General features: G+C 44.0%; 1 protein-coding gene across 4 annotated transcripts in view; it reads left to right on the forward strand.

Annotated features, from left to right (window-relative positions):
• The window catches only part of FERMT2 (FERM domain containing kindlin 2), a 93074-nt gene that overhangs the window by 10919 nt on the left and 62470 nt on the right, over positions 1-19685 (forward strand). For all 4 annotated transcript variants that reach the window (XM_080974270.1, XM_080974271.1, XM_080974272.1 and 1 more), the window contains exon 3: positions 7972-8205. In XM_080974270.1, coding sequence (XP_080830396.1) covers positions 7972-8205 — 234 coding nt within the window. The remainder of the gene's footprint in view (positions 1-7971; positions 8206-19685) is intronic.

The following is a 19685-nucleotide window of genomic DNA, read 5'->3' on the forward strand; positions in this document are numbered from 1 at the left end:
CTGCTGCCAAAACTATTAGAGGGAATTCCTATAGATATCTGCTGTCTCTTGTTATCAGTTCATTTAGTTCTGTTTACTTCCAAGAGGACAGAACAGTTTATCTTGCTCCTTTCAAATTAACTGCATGCATAGAATAGAATAATCTTATACGTTTCCTTATAAGAAGACAGAAACAGCACTGAGAACTGGTTTGGTCTGAAAGATTGCAGTCTTCTTAGCAATCCTAAAGTACTGGTTTTGTTATACCGCAGGCAGGAAACAGTTGGGTTGTAGTTTAGACCCAGCCCAAATCAGTAGCTTCCTCTTAAGACTGTGACTTGGTTGTTTCTATTTCCAGAGTTCCAGAGTTATTTATCCATAACTTTCTAGGGAACTGAGCCTATATTTTTTAAAAGGCTAATTTAATTGTAATTTGTTGTGGTTTATAGAACAGTTTCTAAAGCAGGGTTGCTAAGCTGTTTGCGGGTTTCTGGCTTGGTTTGAGGGATCTTGAGGGCGGCTGCTGCCAGCAGCATCTTTTGGGTCCATTGCACGAAAAGTATACAGCCCACTCCCTTGGTGACTTTCGGCAATTCTTCTGAGCTATGAACTGGCCCTGGGGAACAGTATCTGCTCAAGTGAAAAGGGTGTTGCTTACCGTGAAAAACTGTCTGGCCTTCCTTTCAGCGACCATTGAAAAGCAAATTGAGGGATTTCTAAGTAAAGGTAAAGGTACCCCTGCCCATACGGGCCAGTCTTGCCAGACTCTAGGGTTGTGCGCTCATCTCACTCTATAGGCCGGGAGCCAGCGCTGTCCGCAGACACTTCCGGGTCACGTGGCCAGCGTGACAAGCTGCATCTGGCGAGCCAGCGCAGCACATGGAACGCCGTTTACCTTCCGGCTGGTAAGCGGTCCCTATTTATCTACTTGCACCCGGGGGTGCTTTCGAACTGCTAGGTTGGCAGGCGCTGGGACCGAACGATGGGAGCGCACCCCGCCGCGGGGATTCGAACCGCCGACCATGCGATCAGCAAGTCCTAGGCGCCGAGGTTTTACCCACAGCGCCACCCGCGTCCCAAGGAGGCAAAAGCCTACGGCACCCGGTATTCCCAGGCGGTCTCCCATCCAAGTACTAACCAGGCCTGACCCTGCTTAGCTTCCGAGATCAGACGAGATCGGGCGTGTTCAGGGTAGTATGGTCGTAGACATGGATTTCTACATCAGTATTATTAGGGGGAAATGAGCCCATGATGACCATTAATAAAGCAAATTCTTAGTTATTTGATTTATATCATCTGTTGGAAATCTGAGGTGAGATACCCACATAGCTGAAGTTGCCCTCAACTCAAGTCACCATGAAGCAAAGTCTGAAATAGTTTACTGCTGTGGAAGATTAGGCTGGAAAATGATCTATACATATAGCTTGTAGGCTTTGCAGATATTTATTCAGATAGATACAAGTAGAAAGTACCGCATTTTTCGCCCTATAGGACGCACTTTTCCCCCTCCAAAAATGAAGGGGAAATGTGTGTGCGTCCTATGGGGCGAATGCAGGCTTTCGCTGAAGCCTGGAGAGCGAGAGGGGCCGGTGTGCACCGACCCCTCTCGCTCTCCAGGCTTCAGGAAGCTCTGCGCAACCCTCGGGAGACCGGCTGCGATGGCTGCGCAGAGCTGCCTGCAGTCCCGGGCTCAGCGCACTTCTCCCCATCGCCAGCCCCACAAGCTCGGGGGACAGTGGGGAGGCGGAGCGCGCCTTCCCGCTGTTCCCCGACCTGGTTCTTCCAGCCCCACACCTGGGGGGGAAATAATTTTTTTCCCCTTTATTTCCCCCCCAAAAAACTGGGTGCGTCCTATGGGCCGGTGCGTCCTATGGGGCGCAAAATACGGTAGCTCTGTTGCTCCAGCTTCCAGATGTAACACAGACTCCAACTCATGGACAGACTCACTGATTGTGCCTTAATCATTTATATAGAAGGCACAGGACCCTTGCAGCTGGCTTGGCTGACCTTCCATCTCTCATACATGGGGTAATATGTGCCCATGGATGCAATCAACCCTTTCCTCTGTGTACAGTTCCTCCAACATATTCTTCTCTATACTCACTACAGGTTACAATAGTATAGAAATAAAATTGCCACATAAAATATTAGAAAAGCAATGTTGGGAAATTGTGTTTATTATCTTAAAAATGTTCTAATCTGACTTCCAAATGCTTGTTCAACAAAAGCTTCAAATTGTCCTCTGGAAGATTGTTGGGCATTGGTAGAGGCCAAGAAAGGAAGAATTCAAAAGCTGTGGAACAAGCATCAAATACAATGTTTGTTGCAAAGGCATGAATGACAGTGGCTGCATCAGACCTGTTAGAGGAGTCCTCAACCTTGTGTCACTGTGTAGAAAGCTTTTGTGGCAATCCTCCAGGAGCACTCAAGGTCTCTTGAGTCTGAGCCACTGAAGGGAAGGGGGCTGAGCCACATTGACGTTCCATTCCCAAATCCCAGGGCCTCTTGATGATGACTGCAGACAGAAGTTACTCTCATGAAAGGGTTAGCGGGGGGGGGCGGGCTTTGGGTAACCTCCCAGTCAAATCTCATATAATAACTTTTAATGCCTCCAGAAATGGCAGCATATGATTTTCAGGGCAACTATTCTTCAAGTTTGTCTGAATGTATCCCCATTCACTCTAAAATACGTACAAATGCAATGGTACCTCAGTTCTCAAACGAAATCCATTCTGGAAGTCCGTTCGGCTTCCAAAACGTTCGAAAACCGAGGCGCGGCTTCCCATTGGTTGCAAGAGCTTCTTGCAGCCAGTGGAAGCTGCGTTGCACATTCGGGTTCCGAAAAATGTTTGAAAACAGAAGCATTTACTTCCAAGTTTTCCGCATTCAGAATCGAAATGTACATTGACGGAGGCATTTGGGAACTGAGGTTCCACTGTACCTATCTGTATTTCTCTGCCTCTGAGAGAGGATCATACGGGGCTGGGGAAGAAGGCTGAAAGGTAGTGCAGTTAAGACTGTGCAAGAACATTAGCATATAATTCTCCGTTTTTAAATATGCTCTTCACCAAATGAGGGGGGAAATTCTGTGCTTATTTCTACTGCAGTAGTTTAAGATGCTGCTTAATTGAAATACTTTATTGTCACTTGTACAACTTGTATACAGTGAGATTACACAAATTAATTAACCAAATTAATGCCGAGTGACTACAAACAAACAATACCACCAACACTCTCTTCCAAAACAGAAGATGAAAAATGTAGTGGGGTGTGGAACTAGTGACTTTCCACATATTGTTGGGCTCTCAGCTCTCGTCAGTCTCAGCCAGCATGGTCAATAGTCAGGATATTGGGAGCTGGGAGTCCCAGCATCAACTGGAGCAGGGCAGTCAAACCTCTCAGACCAAGCGGGCTGCAAGAGTACTTTGACACATGCATGCCACTTAAATTTCCATATCATAAATTTAAGTGTTCACAATATAGGTAATAATTAATATAAAGATATGTAATTAAATATAATTAAGTGCACAATTAATAGATTTAATATCCTAAAATAGCATGACATACAAAGTAATGTCTGTTCCATGCTATCCCCAACCCCAAGCTACTACAGCTGGACAGAATCCTCCTACACTGCTTGCGTTTCATTTCATTTTCTCTTTCCTTCCCTTCTGTACTGTGGTAGGGGAAAGAGAGCATGCCCTGCTCTGTTATCTATTAGTAGCAGATGGAAGGGGCTGATCAGAGCGGTCTTGACAGAACACCCCCCCTACTCTAGGGTAAAGGGCTGAGAGGGCAGCTGTGCCATCATAATGTGTGTGCATAGACAGGACAGACTGTACCCACAGTAGCTCTACACCTCTTCGAGTGGAGAAGGAACCAAGCAGTGGTTCAAGAGGGGCTTAAGGCAAGCCCAAACCCTCTCAGGGCTCAGCCCTGGAACAACTTCTTTCCAGTGGCATACGATAGTGGGCTGCTTAAGCACACTGAGAACTCCTTTCCCTTACCACCTGATAAGTAACCCCACACAGAGGGGTGGAGGCTGCCAAGTTCACAGGGTGGGGCTTCCAGGGAGTCTTGTGCCTCCGAAGCCTTTGAGAGAAAACATGATAGCTCTGGACTGGCAAGCGAGTCCCATCCACAGAGAAGGAGCTCACACACTGCATTCTGTTGGCTCCTCGTCTTTGCTGAGAAGTGCATTCAGCAGGCGCACCAATTCACTGAAGAGAGAGACCCACCTTGCTTTTCCCTCCCTCATGTGGAAAATCCCTCCATGTTTTTTTGTTCCTTCCCTTGCCTCCAAGTTTGTCTGCCAATGCCGGAGACCCCGCGTTCCGCTGCATCAGATACCGTAGCTGCCACTGAGGCAGGGAACCAAGGCTTTGACTGAAATAGGCAGTGTGTGAACCGCCACAAGGTAGACTGTGGGTGGTGTTGGCGGCAAAGCAGCAGCAGGGGCTGAGAAGAAGAGAGACCTCCAGGACACATGCTTCAGTATGAAAAACACAGATATATAAACTAATCACCAAATGGCACCTTAAGCCTAGATTACAGTTGCCACAACAGACTGTCTAGTTGCCAGTCTCCTCACCTCCGAGAGGGTTGTTGTTCATTTCATTTCTATACTGCTTTATATTTTAAAGAAGAATCTCAACACAGTTTACAACACATTAAAACATCAAATAAAACAATCTAGAATAAAACTGACAAGAAATCTCCACAGATCGGCCAGCACGCTGTCGTGCACCAGTGTCTTGGTGCCGGGGCATATGGGGGTGTGCATGGCAGCAGAAAACGCAGCTGCACCCCAGCCAAATGGTGGAGATGTCAGTCGCCAATCCTGGCAACAAGACATATTCACTTGGCCGTAACTGGACATGCTCCTAGAGCCCAGGGAATTCGGAACACTGGCAGGCTTTATTACTGCAGTGGTTGCAAAATTTGCCTTGGCTGCAAGTAAGTTGAGAGCTAGGCACCAAGACAAGTATCATAAGGGGGTGTGTGAGAAGTGGAGTGCTTAACTTATGCGGGCTTTCTCCAACAACTTCTTCTGCTGTATATTTCTTCTAAGTATTGACATTGTTGTCAAGAGCCACCAAAAAAGGCCTCGCAAGTCACATGTAGCCCATAGGCCATGTGTTGGACCACCCTGACCATGCGATTGTGTGTCTGCCCTGCTAAATTTTGTATTCTCCAACCCACCCATTTTCAGGACCAAAGTACAAGCATTCTGAACTCTTAAAAAAATCCAAAGTTAATTCTTATCTCGTGTGTCTCCTATTTATGACTCTTCCATTTGCTGTGCTGATAACATTTTCTCTTAAGGAATGTGTGTCTCCTTCAAGTATCCCTACTTGGAACATTTTCTCCTAACTTCATTTGAGTCAGCATGACTACTTGTGATCAAGCTATGAGCTTTGGAGAGAGTAGAATGAAATGTAAATCAGCACTGTTTTGCTGGATGGGTGGCTGGATATCATAGAATGGAATGACTGGGGCTGCTACTTGCATTCCTAAAGACATAGTTAGCAGCTGTTATTATGGTCTGGAAATGCACCCATACTGCTTTGTGTGTCAAATGCCTCTTAAAATAAAAACCCATTGAACAAAAACTAGGCATTCTAATGCAATAAATTATGTTTGGTGTAAGGTATGTCAGTATTAGCTTCATATTGCAAATGGAAGGATGATAGGTTTGTTTATGGCCATCTAATGAACTCATTCCAAAGGCAAGATTAGAACTATAGACTTCCTGGTTCATGAACCAGCCTCTGCCACTATGCAACAGTTGAAGTTGGTTCTGTGCTCTTCAATGCCTTGAAATAAGGCATTCAGATGCCTCATTTAGGCATCCAGTTGAGACTTTCCGGTTCCCTTTTCCCACTGAAAATTTGCAGTCCTCTGGCTCAAAGAAAAGTTTATAAAGATCGCTTGCGCTTTTAAATGGCAGCATGGCATTAATGGTTTTTAAGTAGCAGAACTTAAAGGGAGCTTATGAGTGTTTTCTTTTGGGTTGAAATTCGGTTGCCCATGGGTACAGAAACGGGGGCGTTCTGTATTGCAGTTGGGCATTGGAAAAGCTAATGCACGAAAACTCCTCTAGATATGGAAGTCTACACTATCTTGAGCTGGAACTGGGAGAGACAAACCATGAAGCTTGGCTTGGAATTACATGTGAACCAACATTCACGGTTTGTTTATCTCCATGCAAGCTGATTAGTACAGTATAGGCATAGTACAGTACTTGTTTTTCATTTGGGACAAACTAGGAATGTTGACCTCATCTAAAGCTAGGTCCAATCTTGTGGTTTGTTTCTCCCAGCACTGGACAAGACAGAGTGAAGTGTAGTATACATTTGAGAAGTATGCACCAGCATTCAGCTCACTTACAGTAAGCAATGGTTTCCTTTCTACTGTGGCTTACTGTAAGATACGTTCCAGCCCAATGTCTGTTATGTCTGTACGTGGGCCATTGTATACCAATAGTCTTGGAAACAATTATCATAGAATGCTTGGAAATGGTGAATTTAGAAGTTTGTATTTGTTTTAGATCAAACTGCTCTTGAGGACAGCAATCTGGAATCTGCCACATACATCTAAACCTGAAGCAGCAGAAGTGCTGGTGATGCAGAAAGCTTGTTTCAGTGCCAAGACCATTCCTCCACCCTCAGTGTTTTTCAGAGAAGCAGAAGTTTGGCCCACAGTTCATCATAGTCATTTGACAGAATTCTCTGAGAGCAGCCAAGCCTCGTTGCAAGCTGCATGCTTTTCTATATTTGGTTTTGTTTAATTTGATGGTAGAGTATCCTGGCTGCCACTCCTGATGTCCAGCTATATTGCACCAACAGAACTTGCTTCTCTTTCTCTTTAAAGAATTTGTTGTTTTTATGATGTCAGTGCTTTGATGTCTTTAGAACCAACTGTGCCTTCCCTTTTCCTCTCTGCCCAAGTTAAGCTTTTCAGAAAGATCATGTGTTTCTCAATAATTTTCAAAATGTTTTCTTGTTAGGAAGTAGAATCTTAAGTGCTTTATATTCCTTATGACCTTTAATTTAGCTGCTGTGGTGGTGTAACGCCTTCACTGTGTCCCTTTAAACAGTTTCTTGTTCTGTGTGTAGATAAGCCCTTCCTCTCTTATCATAGAGCACTTCTTACTTTAAATTTGAAGAGGATTCTGATGTTCCTAAGCCAGAGGTTTTCGACCTTTTTGAGTCCAGGCGGGGCTTGTAGCCAGGGCTGCTGCAACAAACAGCCATGCAAGCCTTTGGGAGGCAGAGACATGAGAGGGCATCAGAGGAGGGAGGGAAGGAAAGAGGTACAGAGGCCAGTGTTGCCTGTGGCATCCCTGACCATCCTTCAAGGCACCCCAGGGTGCCACAGGACACAGGTTGAAAACCACTGTCCTAAGCCTTTAATTAGCTCTGAGCCAGGGTTGCATGCACTTGGTTAAAACTCATTGAAAGGTAATTCAAAATCTGCATTGGCCAAAGAAAGGTTCTGTGGGTTGTAGGGGCGGTTTTCATCCTTCGCCATAATTCCAATTTTGCTAACTAAGACAGGAGCAAGAAGCCTTGGAAGGCATCAACTACTAGAAATCCTGTTTGGCCAGCTTTCATCAAATGCTCCCATACATTTTCAAGTACCCATCATGGATAGAAACTTTTTATCCTAATGATAGCTGAAATTTTCAGGACGTTGGATTATGTGCCCAACGTGGAATTGTGGTATACACTCAGTGCTGCCCTTAGAATGCTACCATTACTAGCCAGTTCCCTGGTAGTTCCCTCACATAGCTCAGCTGTGCTCTGCAGTGCCCTGTCCTGCTGGATGGAATTTAAAAATTAAAAATAAATAATCAGTAGCATTTAATTATCACTGTAGAAGTAACAGCTTATGACTCTGTAGCCAAAGAAATATTTCAGTAAGCTGTATAGACTGGATTTGCTAGATTTTTCTGTTTGTTTCCTAATCTTTTTATCTTTGGTGTCCTAGACGTCAAGAAAGATTGGTCCGACCATGCCCTGTGGTGGGAAAAGAAGAGAACATGGCTCCTTAAAACTCACTGGACCTTGGATAAGTATGGAATACAGGCAGACGCCAAACTACAGTTTACTCCTCAGCACAAACTCCTCCGACTTCAGCTCCCCAACATGAAGTACGTGAAGGTGAAAGTGAACTTTTCTGATCGAGTCTTCAAAGCTGTGTCTGACATCTGCAAGACCTTCAGTGAGTATCTGCTGGTTATGGAGCCAAATGTTGCCTCTTCATGTGTCAAGCAGCTTGCGGCAGTCGTTCTTGATACCTGTTCCGTAATGCGATAGTTATCTGAAGCATCAGCTTTCTAGCAAATTAGCCTGCTTCCTCTGGATTGATTCTTCAACTTCCTAAGGGTTTATTATTGCACATGGCCCTTGTGAAAATAGGAAAGAAAAACTTTTGGCTGGTGGAACTAGTAAAATACCAGTCAGACAGTGGGAATCTGTCAGTTATGCACAAATATATTTACTACTTGAGGAATTTATACCACACAGATTAATAAAATTCCCAGAGCAGCATACAACACATTTAAAACATACAAATTAAAACCATGCAGAAATATAGCAAAGAAAAAAATAAAATCATTGGGAGCAGCACAAAAACAACAAATCCAGCCAAGGTCAGATATATATATATTTTAAAACTCCTTGCCTTTAACCAGTAGGCACCAGGTGAGGCTCCCTTGAGAGAGCATTCCACAGGGCAGTTCCACTAAGAAGGGCTTCTCCCAGGGTAGCCCCCTGGCAAACGTGTTTGCCTCGAGACACAGAAGGTTAACCCTTCACTACACCCAACACATATGAACATGGAACAGGAACCCTTGAGGATCTTGGTTGTGAGGGCAGGTACATGTGGAGACAGGTGGTGCATCAGGATCCTACAAAGATCTGAGATAGTGGAGTGAACTGATGTAATGGGTACTGCTGGTTCAAAGACACTAAAGAAGGGGAAAACAGTGTTGTTTCCCCTATGCAGCTTGTACAATGAAGGAACATTGTGGCAGGCGAACAGTTCTATGCTCTCCAGACATTCCTCTTCCTCTTGGCTTCCTTATGGTACAGCCCCAGACACTTGGAGATTGTTATACAATTTAAAATAGAGTTTACTGGGGGTTTGTGTCCTTGAAATTGTGGTTTAATATGTGGATTTTTCATTGGCTTGGTAAAAGAATGTTCATCCTGTCAGCATCCCATTGAAATCTGGCAAACACGTCTGGTTTCTTGTTTTGTTTAAATGGTTTTGATATACTTGTGGATGATATCTCCCATCGGCTGGAGCTCAGTTGGCGCCTTAGTTTCCAAGGAGTTGGAGGAGCTTAAATGGAATGGCAGAGGCTTGAGGAAAACTCCTGTGTAGAGGCTAAATCGACCTCCACAAGGAACAGGGCCTTCTCGGTGGCCATTCCTAGACCTTTCTCACAAGAGAGTTGCGTTAGGCTTTGTCCAGAAAGATTGCAGCGATGGGGTGGAAGATCATTCTTTTTTAGAAAGGTGTCTTATAAAAAATATTCCATGATTTGGAGTATAAAAGTTGCTGTAAGTTCTTTGAAAGACATAAAACATGCTAATAGTTTTATGTTAATAGATGATAATAGTACATTTCAGAATGGACTTGCCTTCATTGGAGGTTTTTAAACAGAGGTTGGATGACCAGCTGTCAGGGATTATTTAGTGTGATCTTCATTGCAGGGGGTTGGATTAGATGACCTGCTGGCGATCCCTTCCAATGCTACCATTCTAGGATTCTCTGTAAGTTGGAACGGTGTTATATTAGGCACATAATTATGTGTATGAGGCATTAGGAGAGTGGTACATGCTGTACTCCTTCTGGGGTAGTTTGTAGAGTGACTGTGGCAACCCAGGCAGATGGACAGGGTTGGTTAGAGCATGATGATGATAATGCCAAAATTGCAGGTTCGATCCCTGTATGAAACAGCTGCATAGTCCTGCATTGCAGGGGTTGGACTAGATGATCCTCAGGGTCCCTTCCAATTCTGTGATTCTATGGTAATGATGATTTGTCCACCTTTGGTCCCCACCCTGCACTCCGCTCTCACCTGTGGCTCCAAGAAGCTGTCAGTGGGCTGTCAGTGGGAAACTGCTGGCCAGCTAAACCAGGTGAGGATCGCCGATGGATCTCAAATCCTCAGTGAGTTAGGGACTTCTGCTGCATGCGAAGACAGGCTTTAGTGGATGAGACCAATAGTGGGATCAGTGGTCAAGAAGGTGCCTTCTGTACATGCTGTAGAGGGGAGGGGGAGCACATGGGGCTCATCAGCCTGAGAAGGTAGCCCATCAAGGAGAAGGTCAACTCTGATCCTAAACCTACAGTGGCTTGCTGTTATCTTCGGAAGAAGAAAAAAGCTAAGGTAGATAATCCCGAGTGGAGCCCATAAGACAAGTTGGTGCCAAACATATTGCTCTGCTTTGCTTTGGACCACATCATCAAGGCTGAGCGTGGGGTCTTGATGTCTGGGCAGCCCAGGACATCCATACACACTTTGGTGCTGTTAACACAGTGGTTTGACTTCACCTCCGGAGGTGCACTCCATTGTCTCAGTACAGACGGTTGCCAGCAACAATTATATAAATTGAAAGTGAATCAATAGGGCACTTTTCCCTAAACTAATAGTAGTCATTGTGGTTCCCGCCATGCTGGCTGGGGCTGTTGGAAGTCCAACAACATCTGGAGGACACTGTGTTAACTACCACTGTTTTAGTTTGAACCCTGCCCGATTTGAACTATAAAATTGTGGTTTTCTTGAGTCAAAATGAGAGTATCCCTAAACTTTTTTTTTTTAGATAAAAAGCACTGCCTGTATCCTTTGCATTTTAGACTGAAAAAAATCCCCTTATTTGAAGGTACTGGAAGATTGGGAGCTGGTCATAAGATGTGCTGACACTAAAGGCAGATTATGAGGATGCTGTGTTTATAAGAAAAATGGCTATCAAAAGGCCATTCTTTTCCCATAGATCAAAGCTGCCCAACTTGTTGTCCAAGTTCAAATCTTTTTGACTCAGAGTTCAAGCTAAAGCTGCCTTAGCTCTTTAATGTTGCTTGCCTTTGTTCTTTTTTGTTGTGCTGGTTTTGGTGACATCTTTGTTGATTTGATTTGTCTCTTTTATTGGATGGTGTGTGTGTGTTTAAATTATTATGAATATTGGTGAATATAAATATTACAAGTTTAATTTAAAAGATTTATACCCTGCCTTTAACTGGAATGATAAGGCAGTTTACAACAGATGTTAATAATATAATAGGAAATCTGATTCATAACACACATGTGCATGCACACATAAGAAAATGTAATAAGAAGAGGCTCACTGGATCAGACCAAAGGTCCAGCTAGTTGAGGCCAGTTTGTGTTCTTAACACTGTGCTAAATATGTGGGTGTTTAGGTCGGTCACACACTTCCTCAGCTACAATTTATTCTAAAAGATCCTGCCCTTCATCCAGGTTTTGCTTTTTAAAAAGCTATTGAGAGTGCCTTAGTACCAAACTAGATGTGAATTAGACAGCATGCAAGGGTGAACTTTTAATCAGGATTGCAGTATGTGAGATTGAGAGTGGAATCCTTCCTTCCCCAGTTGCAATCTCATTGAAAATCTCCTGCCCCGCCTCACCAGGAAAAGAGCTCCCATTGATACCAGTGAAAATCTCACAGCCCTCCCTGCTTTTAAATTAACAACAACAACAACAATGGCTATAAATACTCACTAATTATGTGTTTCACATCCTTGCATCTAGTTTGGCCCTCTGTCTTGCTACAGAAGCTGTGCTGATCAATGTAAAGTTACATACTGTTGAATTCTTCTTTTACTATGTCAAATTTCTACTTTGGGTTACTTGTCAAAAGCAAAACACCATTTGTGCCTCATGTCTAATAACCTTTACTAACATGCCCATCCATGCTGAGTGCTAGGATCTCTGTTGAACCATAAAGTGGGAGCATCCTTAATCAAACAAACTTCTGTTTATATGTTGAGAGAGAGAATCCTTAGCTACTCAGTGCTGCAGGGAAAAGAAGGGCATGGGGAAGAGAGCATGAATACAAGTGGGCAACCTGTGGCCCACATGCAGCCCTGAGGCTTTATTTGTAGCCGATGGATTCTTGTTAAAATTGGCTATTAGAATTTGATCCCCCTCTACTTTATTAGTAAGATAAGAGTTGCAGATAAGAGTTTGAATATGTGAAGGGAAAGATTTCTGAGTGCCCAACCCTGCCCCATAGCATTGTTTTTCAGTCAAACATTTTGATTTAGTGTTAACAGACCACAGCAACACTTAACTTTGTTTCATCTGCGTAATTCTGTGTATAGCGTCTTCTGAGAGATGTTGGTGTCAGTATTGTCCAGCCTTATTTAAATAAAGGCCAGTTCTGAAGTGAAAACTAAGTCAGAGTTTGCAACCGGAATCTTGCAACTTGAGCTTTGTTATAATCAATCTTGTTTTGCTTTTAAAATAAAAATGGATAACTCTTGGCTGACCTATTTCTGTCAAGAGGCAGGAAGTGAGCCACTATAAGCAAACGTATTATAGCATCAAAGTGATAGCCACAAATTGGAGAATTAATTTAAAAGCATGTAGTATTATTGATGATTGATTTTAAAATATCCTTCCAGTTCACGTTAGATCATTTCCCCTACTGATTCTGAAGGCTGGGGCAGAAAAAGAGCATAAACCCATTGATGTACAACAAAATTGCACTTTATTAAAATGCTTCCTTTAAAAACTACAACAACCCTAGCCACACTGAGTCTAGAAAGCCGGATCAAAAGGAGGTCTTACTACTCTTCCAAAAAGTGTGTGTGCAGATTTAGCAGGTGGGAATCCACAAATTTCTTTCGGGGAGGAGGGAGAAATAGAGGGGAGCAGTCAACAAGATTTTTCTTTGTTGTTCTGAATTAGGCACAGCAGTATCATTAAGAAGACTGCCTCAAAAGTATGTTGGGCCTAACCCTGTCCACATGCTGAGATAATATTATGAGGCTGTTCTCTGGATATCCTGTCTTTGGGAATGAGGCAGGTGGTGACTGAAGAGCTTTGGCTTTTTAATTGGTGTTTGATTGGAACTGCTTTAGGCTACTCTGGTGTGTTTGGTCATTTGTGTTTGCGATACAGTGAACCCTCCGGATACGAATTAAATTTGTTCCGGGGGTCTGTACTTAACCTGAAAAGTTTGTAATTGGAAGCGTCGCTGCTGCGCGCACACGTGGCGCAATAGAGCGCTTCTGCGCATGCGTGCGCAGCAAAACCCAGAAGTATACACTTCTGGGTTTGCCGCGTTCACAACCCAAAAGTTACGCATCCAGAGCGGTACGTAACTCGAGGGTTCACTGTATGTGTTGTGATACTTGTGGAAGTCTTGACTGAGTGTTTTTAAATTGCTTAATGTGCTATGTGCCTTAAGATCATCATGTTATAATTGCCATACAGTACAGTGGTACCTTGGGTTACAAACGCTTTGGGTTACAAACTCCGCAAACCTGGAAGAAGTACCTCGGGTTGAGAACTTTGCCCCAGGATGAGAACAGAAATCACGCGGCGGTGGCGGAAGGCCCCATTAGCAAAAGCGCGCCTCAGGTTAAGAACGGTTTCAGGTTAAGAACGGACCTCCGGAACGAATTAAGTTTGTAACCCAAGGTACCAGTGTACTTAAATTTGAGCAGAGGTAGGGAGCCTTCATCTCCCCACCCCTGATGTAAATACAGAAAGAGAATTTCATTCTCAAGGGAAAAGTGAAGTATGTGTCTGTGGCATTTTGTGCGATCTTAAACATTTTAGACTTCTCTTGAGCTTAGCATATTATTTCTCCAGCAATCCTTACAGCAGCCATGAGAATATGTATTGAACTCTCATTCAAAAGTGTGTGCTTGGTGTAATTATTGCAGTGTTAATGGATTTGGATGATGGGACTGAGGCAGGGAGCTAGGGGCTTGCCTCAAGACATCTAGCAAATTTTACAGCCGAAGCAAGAATTGATCCAGGACTTTCTGTTTCACAACTCGGCCTCTTAGCCCCTGCCGGACAGTAGCTCTTCTGTAAGTGAGAGTTAATTTCCTGTATGCTCTGATATACAACTTTGCTGAACTTTGTAATGTCTTTTTCCAGATGTGATCTGTCTTTCCCTCCCCCACTCAAAAAGAAACCCTGTGGTGATTCTCTCCCCCCCCCCCCCTCAATGCAGCTTGCATAGAAAAGAACTAGAGGAAACACTGGCTAGTAGTTTCCCACTGGGATTAAATTTCTCTGTGCTCCCACCCCTTCACAGGATAGGCTCTTCCCCACCCCCACTCCTCCCCTCTCCCCTCGGGAGCAGAAGAAAAACAGAAAACTTAAAATTCTCAGCATGTTCCTTTATAATGGGGCTGTGATAGCCGTGTCGTAAATAGTGTTTATTTTCATTATCGTCTTGTTTGTCTGACTACTTAATACTTGTGGTAGAATGTCTTGTGTACAATTTTCCTTTTAATTCTGATGGCAGGGAAAACGCAACCTAAATTTGATGAAACTTAATGAAAGGAGAGACTTTCTATTTTTAACAACTACATTACTGGATGAATCATGCCGAGGGGGTGGTGTGTACATGTCACGTCTTCCATGTTTGTCTCTGTGTGCTTTTCTGCTCTCCCTTTTACTATTAGAGTAAAAGAGCGTCCCTCTTCAGCTGAATTCTTAAATAAATTTCTTAACGTTTGCTAGATGAGTGGATTTTTTCATAATGGGCAGTGTAGCAGCTATTTAACAAAATATTTTTGTTCGTTCTTTGATTCTTACAAGTAGATTTATTGGGATTCCGTGATAAAGTGTTGTTTAGTCCTTTAGTTGTGTCCGACTCTTCGTGACCCCCTGGACCAGAGCACGCCAGGCACTTCTGTCTTCCACTGCCTCCCGCAGTTTGGTCAAACTCATGCTGGTAGCTTCGAGAACACTGTCCCCCCATCTTGTCCTCTGCCGTCCCCTTCTCCTTGTGCCCTCCATCTTTCCCAACATCAGGGTCTTTCCCAGGGAGTCTTCTCTTCTCCTGAGGGGGCCAAAGTATTGGAGCCTCAGCTTCAGGATCTGTCCTTCCAGTGAGCACTCAGGGCTGGTTTCCTTCAGAATGGAGAGGTTGGATCTTCTTGCAGTCCATGGGACTCTCCAGATTCTCCTCCAGCACCATAATTCAAAAGCATCAATTCTTTGGCGATTAGCTTTCTTTATGGTCCAGCTCTCACTTCCATACATCACTAAGCCACTCCAGTATCCCTGCCAAGAAAACTCCATGGACAAAGACAACAGGTTTTCCATGGCAAAGTACATGCTCCTAACAAAATGCCTGAAGCTGTGTGTGCAAATATACAACTATCATTGTCTTTCTCTCTACCCCCATCACTGTTACCTTGTGAACTTTTGTTTTCCAGAATCCTCCTGTTTGAGAGGGAAAAGCTGTGTGTAGCCCCTATCCCCCTAGCTCTTTTTTGTTACAAATCCTGTCACTAAACTCTTCTGGTTACGCTTTCCCCCTCTGGAAATAACTCTTCTACTCTCCTCACCCTCCTGGTTGTGAAAAGGCCTGGATAATGATAGTCTTTAAGACAGCAGCCTGAGCCACAGTTTCCCCTTGTGCCAGAAGGGAAAGGATGTTTATTCTTAGATAGCTGTGAGAGTTGAAGGACTTCAGAGAATCTGAGTAACTGTGGGACACATGGCTCTTTGGAACCCGTGAGTGAAGAGCTGGGTAAAAATAGGCTGTTAAAATGCTTGACTTTGTGGTGGAAGAGAAATGACTTTCATAGCACTAATAAAGGGAGTGTGTCCATGTCCTCCTTTAATGGATCACGGCTGTGGTAAAATAGGGATGGGTCGGCACAATTATTCTGGCAACAGCTGCCAATGCCATGCATCATTTGGCTCCCAGTGCACTGCGCAAGGGGGCAGAGAGGGAGAGGCTCATGTATGCACCATCCTCAAGGCATTTTGGGCACCTTGGAACCAGTCTCCCTTGGCATAAAGCAAGATATCACTTTGCTTGTCATCTGTTATTACTAGGCATAGGGCTCCTGTTTGGCCCAGGCAGCATATCACGCTCTTGGCCTGGGCAGCATGTTGCTCTTAAGTGTCAGCACACCCTACTTCCGTCACTGTTTTTGTGTGTAGCGCAGAACGGAGGAAGTCACATGTTGTGCTAGTGCTACTTGAGGCTTATTCTTGAAGACGCAGAACACATAGGGAAATAGAGGATTTGAAAAGCTATGATGGTGTTTATTTAGATTTTTCACACCACCTTAAGAGAGACCTTACTTTGCCTAATATACTGAAATCAATTTATATTTAGTGTTCAAGATAAATGTCTTAAGGAACAACAGTATATAAGGCAATTTCAGAGGGGAGACCTTAAAGAAAAATATTAAGTGAGCCGCCACTTGCAAATTTTCTTCTGAAACTGAGGTAATACATGGCTTTGGGGTGTGTGTGTTAGAAACTGTATTTTGTGCCCATTAGGATTTCCTGGTGTCTGATTAAGAACAGCGGTAAAATGATGCAAAGTAGAAAAAGAATTTGATATGAAACATAGCTGAGTAATCTTGCTCGCAGTGAATTGGGCAGTACTGACCAGGCTGAATTTTGCCACCATACTATCTTTCTTTTAAATGCTTAGGTTTTTGGAAATTCTTGCCTTCTCACACTTCTGTTAAGTGAGCGTGTTATGAACGTGTACAATTACAGCTCTTTTTTATGCTCTGTGTTTCTTGAAGGGTAGAGTACAGCATTTTCCTTGTAGCACAGAAGGCTCATATACCAGAACACTGATTGCTTTGTTCATCAATGAAGACTGAAAGTCCAGCTTATCAAGCCTAGACAAAAGCCATTGGGAGCAGTGTTTTTATTAGCAAAGCTCTAGAACCCAGATGTTGGGAAAGATTGGGGGAACAAGGAGAAGGGGATGACAGAGGACGAGATGGTTAGACAGTGTTCTCGAAGTTACCAACATGAGTTTGACCAAGCTGCGGGAGGCAGTGGAAGACAGGAGGGCCTGGCGTGCTCTGGTCCATGGGGTCACGAAGAGTCGGACACGACTAAACAACAACAAAGAACCTGAGCATCTGAGACTTAATACTTCTCGGTGTATACAAATTAATGGAGTGGGTGGGGGAGGGGTGGGGAAGAGTAGGGATATAATCATTTGATTTCCTCACAAGTCAATCTGTTGACAACATACTAACTGTCCTGTCGCTGTATACATTGTGTTGGTTTGGGCCCAGTTCTCCAATCTGTTAAGGTCATTTTGAATCCCGATTCTGTCTTCCGTGGCATTAGCTATGCCCTCCCAGTTTGGTGTCAACTGCAGATTTGATGGGCACCCCCTCAATTGCTCTGTCCAAGTCGTTTATAAAGACATTGAACAACAGCGGGCCCAGGACAGACCCCTGTGGCACCCTACCAATGTAACCTTACTGTACAAAGTACCGTATTTTTCGCTCTATAACACACACCGGACCATAACACGCACGTAGTTTTTAGAGGAGGAAAACAAGAAAAAAAATATTCTAAATGAAACAGTGGATGTATGATTTTTTGTGGTTCATGCTGTGGCCACAGACATGTGATCTGACAGTGAGTTTGGAGTAGCTCAATGCAAAAATGCTGAGGATCCATGTGGATCCATGCTTTGTAACCACGTTTTTGCACCACTGCGACCCCAGGCAACAGTGGGTGCATGATTTTTTTGGTGCAAGATGTAGCCATGGACATGCTATGTGATCTGATGGTGAATTTGGGGTGACCCAGTGCAAAAATCCTGAGGATCCATGTGGATCCGTGCTTTGTAACCACGTTTTAAGTGGGGAGGGAAGGAAAAGCACTCAAGGGACAAGGAGCACGCATGGGGTGTGTGGAGAAGGATGCTGCTAATCATGCTATTTAGCAAGCTGAGTGGGGAGGAGAGAGGGACAGAGAGCCTGCTTGCTTTAAAGGAGCCAACCGGACAGGAGCCGGTTACACTTACACTTACTCGTGTAAGCGGCTCCTCTCCTCTCCCGCTTTGCTCCTTTAAAGCAAGCAGGCTCTCTGTCCCTCTCTCCTCCCCACTCAGTGGCTCTTCTCCCACTTTGCTGTTTCAAAGCGAGCCACGGAGGAGGGAAGGAAGGGGAACCATGGATCCTCTGCTCACAACTGCAGCAGATCCCCCCTGCCACCCGTAGGCATTCGCTCCATAACACGCACAGACATTTCCCCTTACTTTCTAGGAGGAAAAAAGTGAGTGTTATGGTGCAAAAAATACGGTAAGTCTTCTTTTGCTCCATTCCCTTTTGCATCTGGCCCCACCCACCACTGGCTTGCAGCTCGCAGAAGGATATTTTACGTTACACATTCCAGATGCTGGCCACAGATTTTTTTTAAAGGTTATTAAAGCAGAAGGGATGTTCTGGAGAACGGGGATTGCACCAGGGGAGCATTGACTGTAAAGGATGTTGCCCCCTTTGACTGAGGGTCGTTGGCTTTCAGCACGCTTTAGTCAGCTCCTGCTTCCTTGCAGTGGCTTTCCAAAATGCACAGCTTATGTCTACACACAGTGCACACAAATGGCAAAGGAGAATGGTGGAATCGAAACATTAAGGGCTAGGGAGACCATAATGGTTTGGATCAGTCTCTGGTTTGGATGTTACTCGAAACTGCATACACAGGTTTCTACCTATGTTTGGGAGCAAGTTTATCTGCAACAGAAATAATAGCATTTGGGTTCAGACTTTAGTGACTGTTTCAAAAGCGTGGTCAGTCATGGAGTAAATTTGCACCAACACTTCGCCTAATTCAAGGGTCATCAACATGGTGCCCTTCAAACATTGTTGGACCAACTCTCACCATGTGTGTGCTCACCAAATAACTTGTGCCTCACAGCTTCTGCAAAGCATTTTGGTATGCCTTTTATCTATACAGATAAATTCAGCAACTGTTCTTGGTGAAGATGAAAGTGGCTGCGTGACTAAGGTGTGTGTTCTTGTAAAGGATGTTCTGTCTCTTCAGGTGTTGAAACATAATCTCATTGTGTATCATTGGTATTTTGAATGGGTGGCAGCGAAAGAAAGCTAGGCAGTGAGGTAGAAATCATCTCCCAAAGTTGCTATGCACTAGCCTATATGTATGATTGGTGTATGTCCCCCCCCCCTTTTTTTTTTCTTCAGGGAGAGGGTCTCAGTCAGGACAGAATGTCCTCTGGCATTCAGAAATGCTATTTAAAATTTCCACTCCTATGACTGCCAATAAAATTCTATAAAGAGCTGCTTGGTGCTTCCAGTTGCACATGTTAGGTGACAACTGGCTACATCTTGATAGGCATAAAAAAGCAAGCCTGGGAGGAACAAAAACTCTGCAGAATGGCATAATGCCTGAGCTTTTATATGTGCTGTTAAGTAAAGGGAGGTAATATGAAACTGACTAGGAGATAATTTGAAACAGATATTGTTTCTGCAAAAATCTTTTCAGATTTGGAATATTTTAAAGTAAGGGCAAAGAAGGAGAAAGGTGGGGTTTGCCTGTAAAGTCTACAACATTCATAAACTCTCAACTTCTGACTTGGCTATAGAACAGTTTCTGCTGCCTGTGTAGCCAGGTTTTAACTGCCAGTTATTTTGAAATATTGGTAAGTGCAATGCTGTTGAACAGAACAGTTAGATTGCTTGCAAAT

The sequence above is a fragment of the Podarcis pityusensis genome (genome assembly GCF_964106645.2).
Source record: "Podarcis pityusensis genome assembly, chromosome: 1".
Classification (NCBI taxonomy): domain Eukaryota; kingdom Metazoa; phylum Chordata; class Lepidosauria; order Squamata; family Lacertidae; genus Podarcis; species Podarcis pityusensis.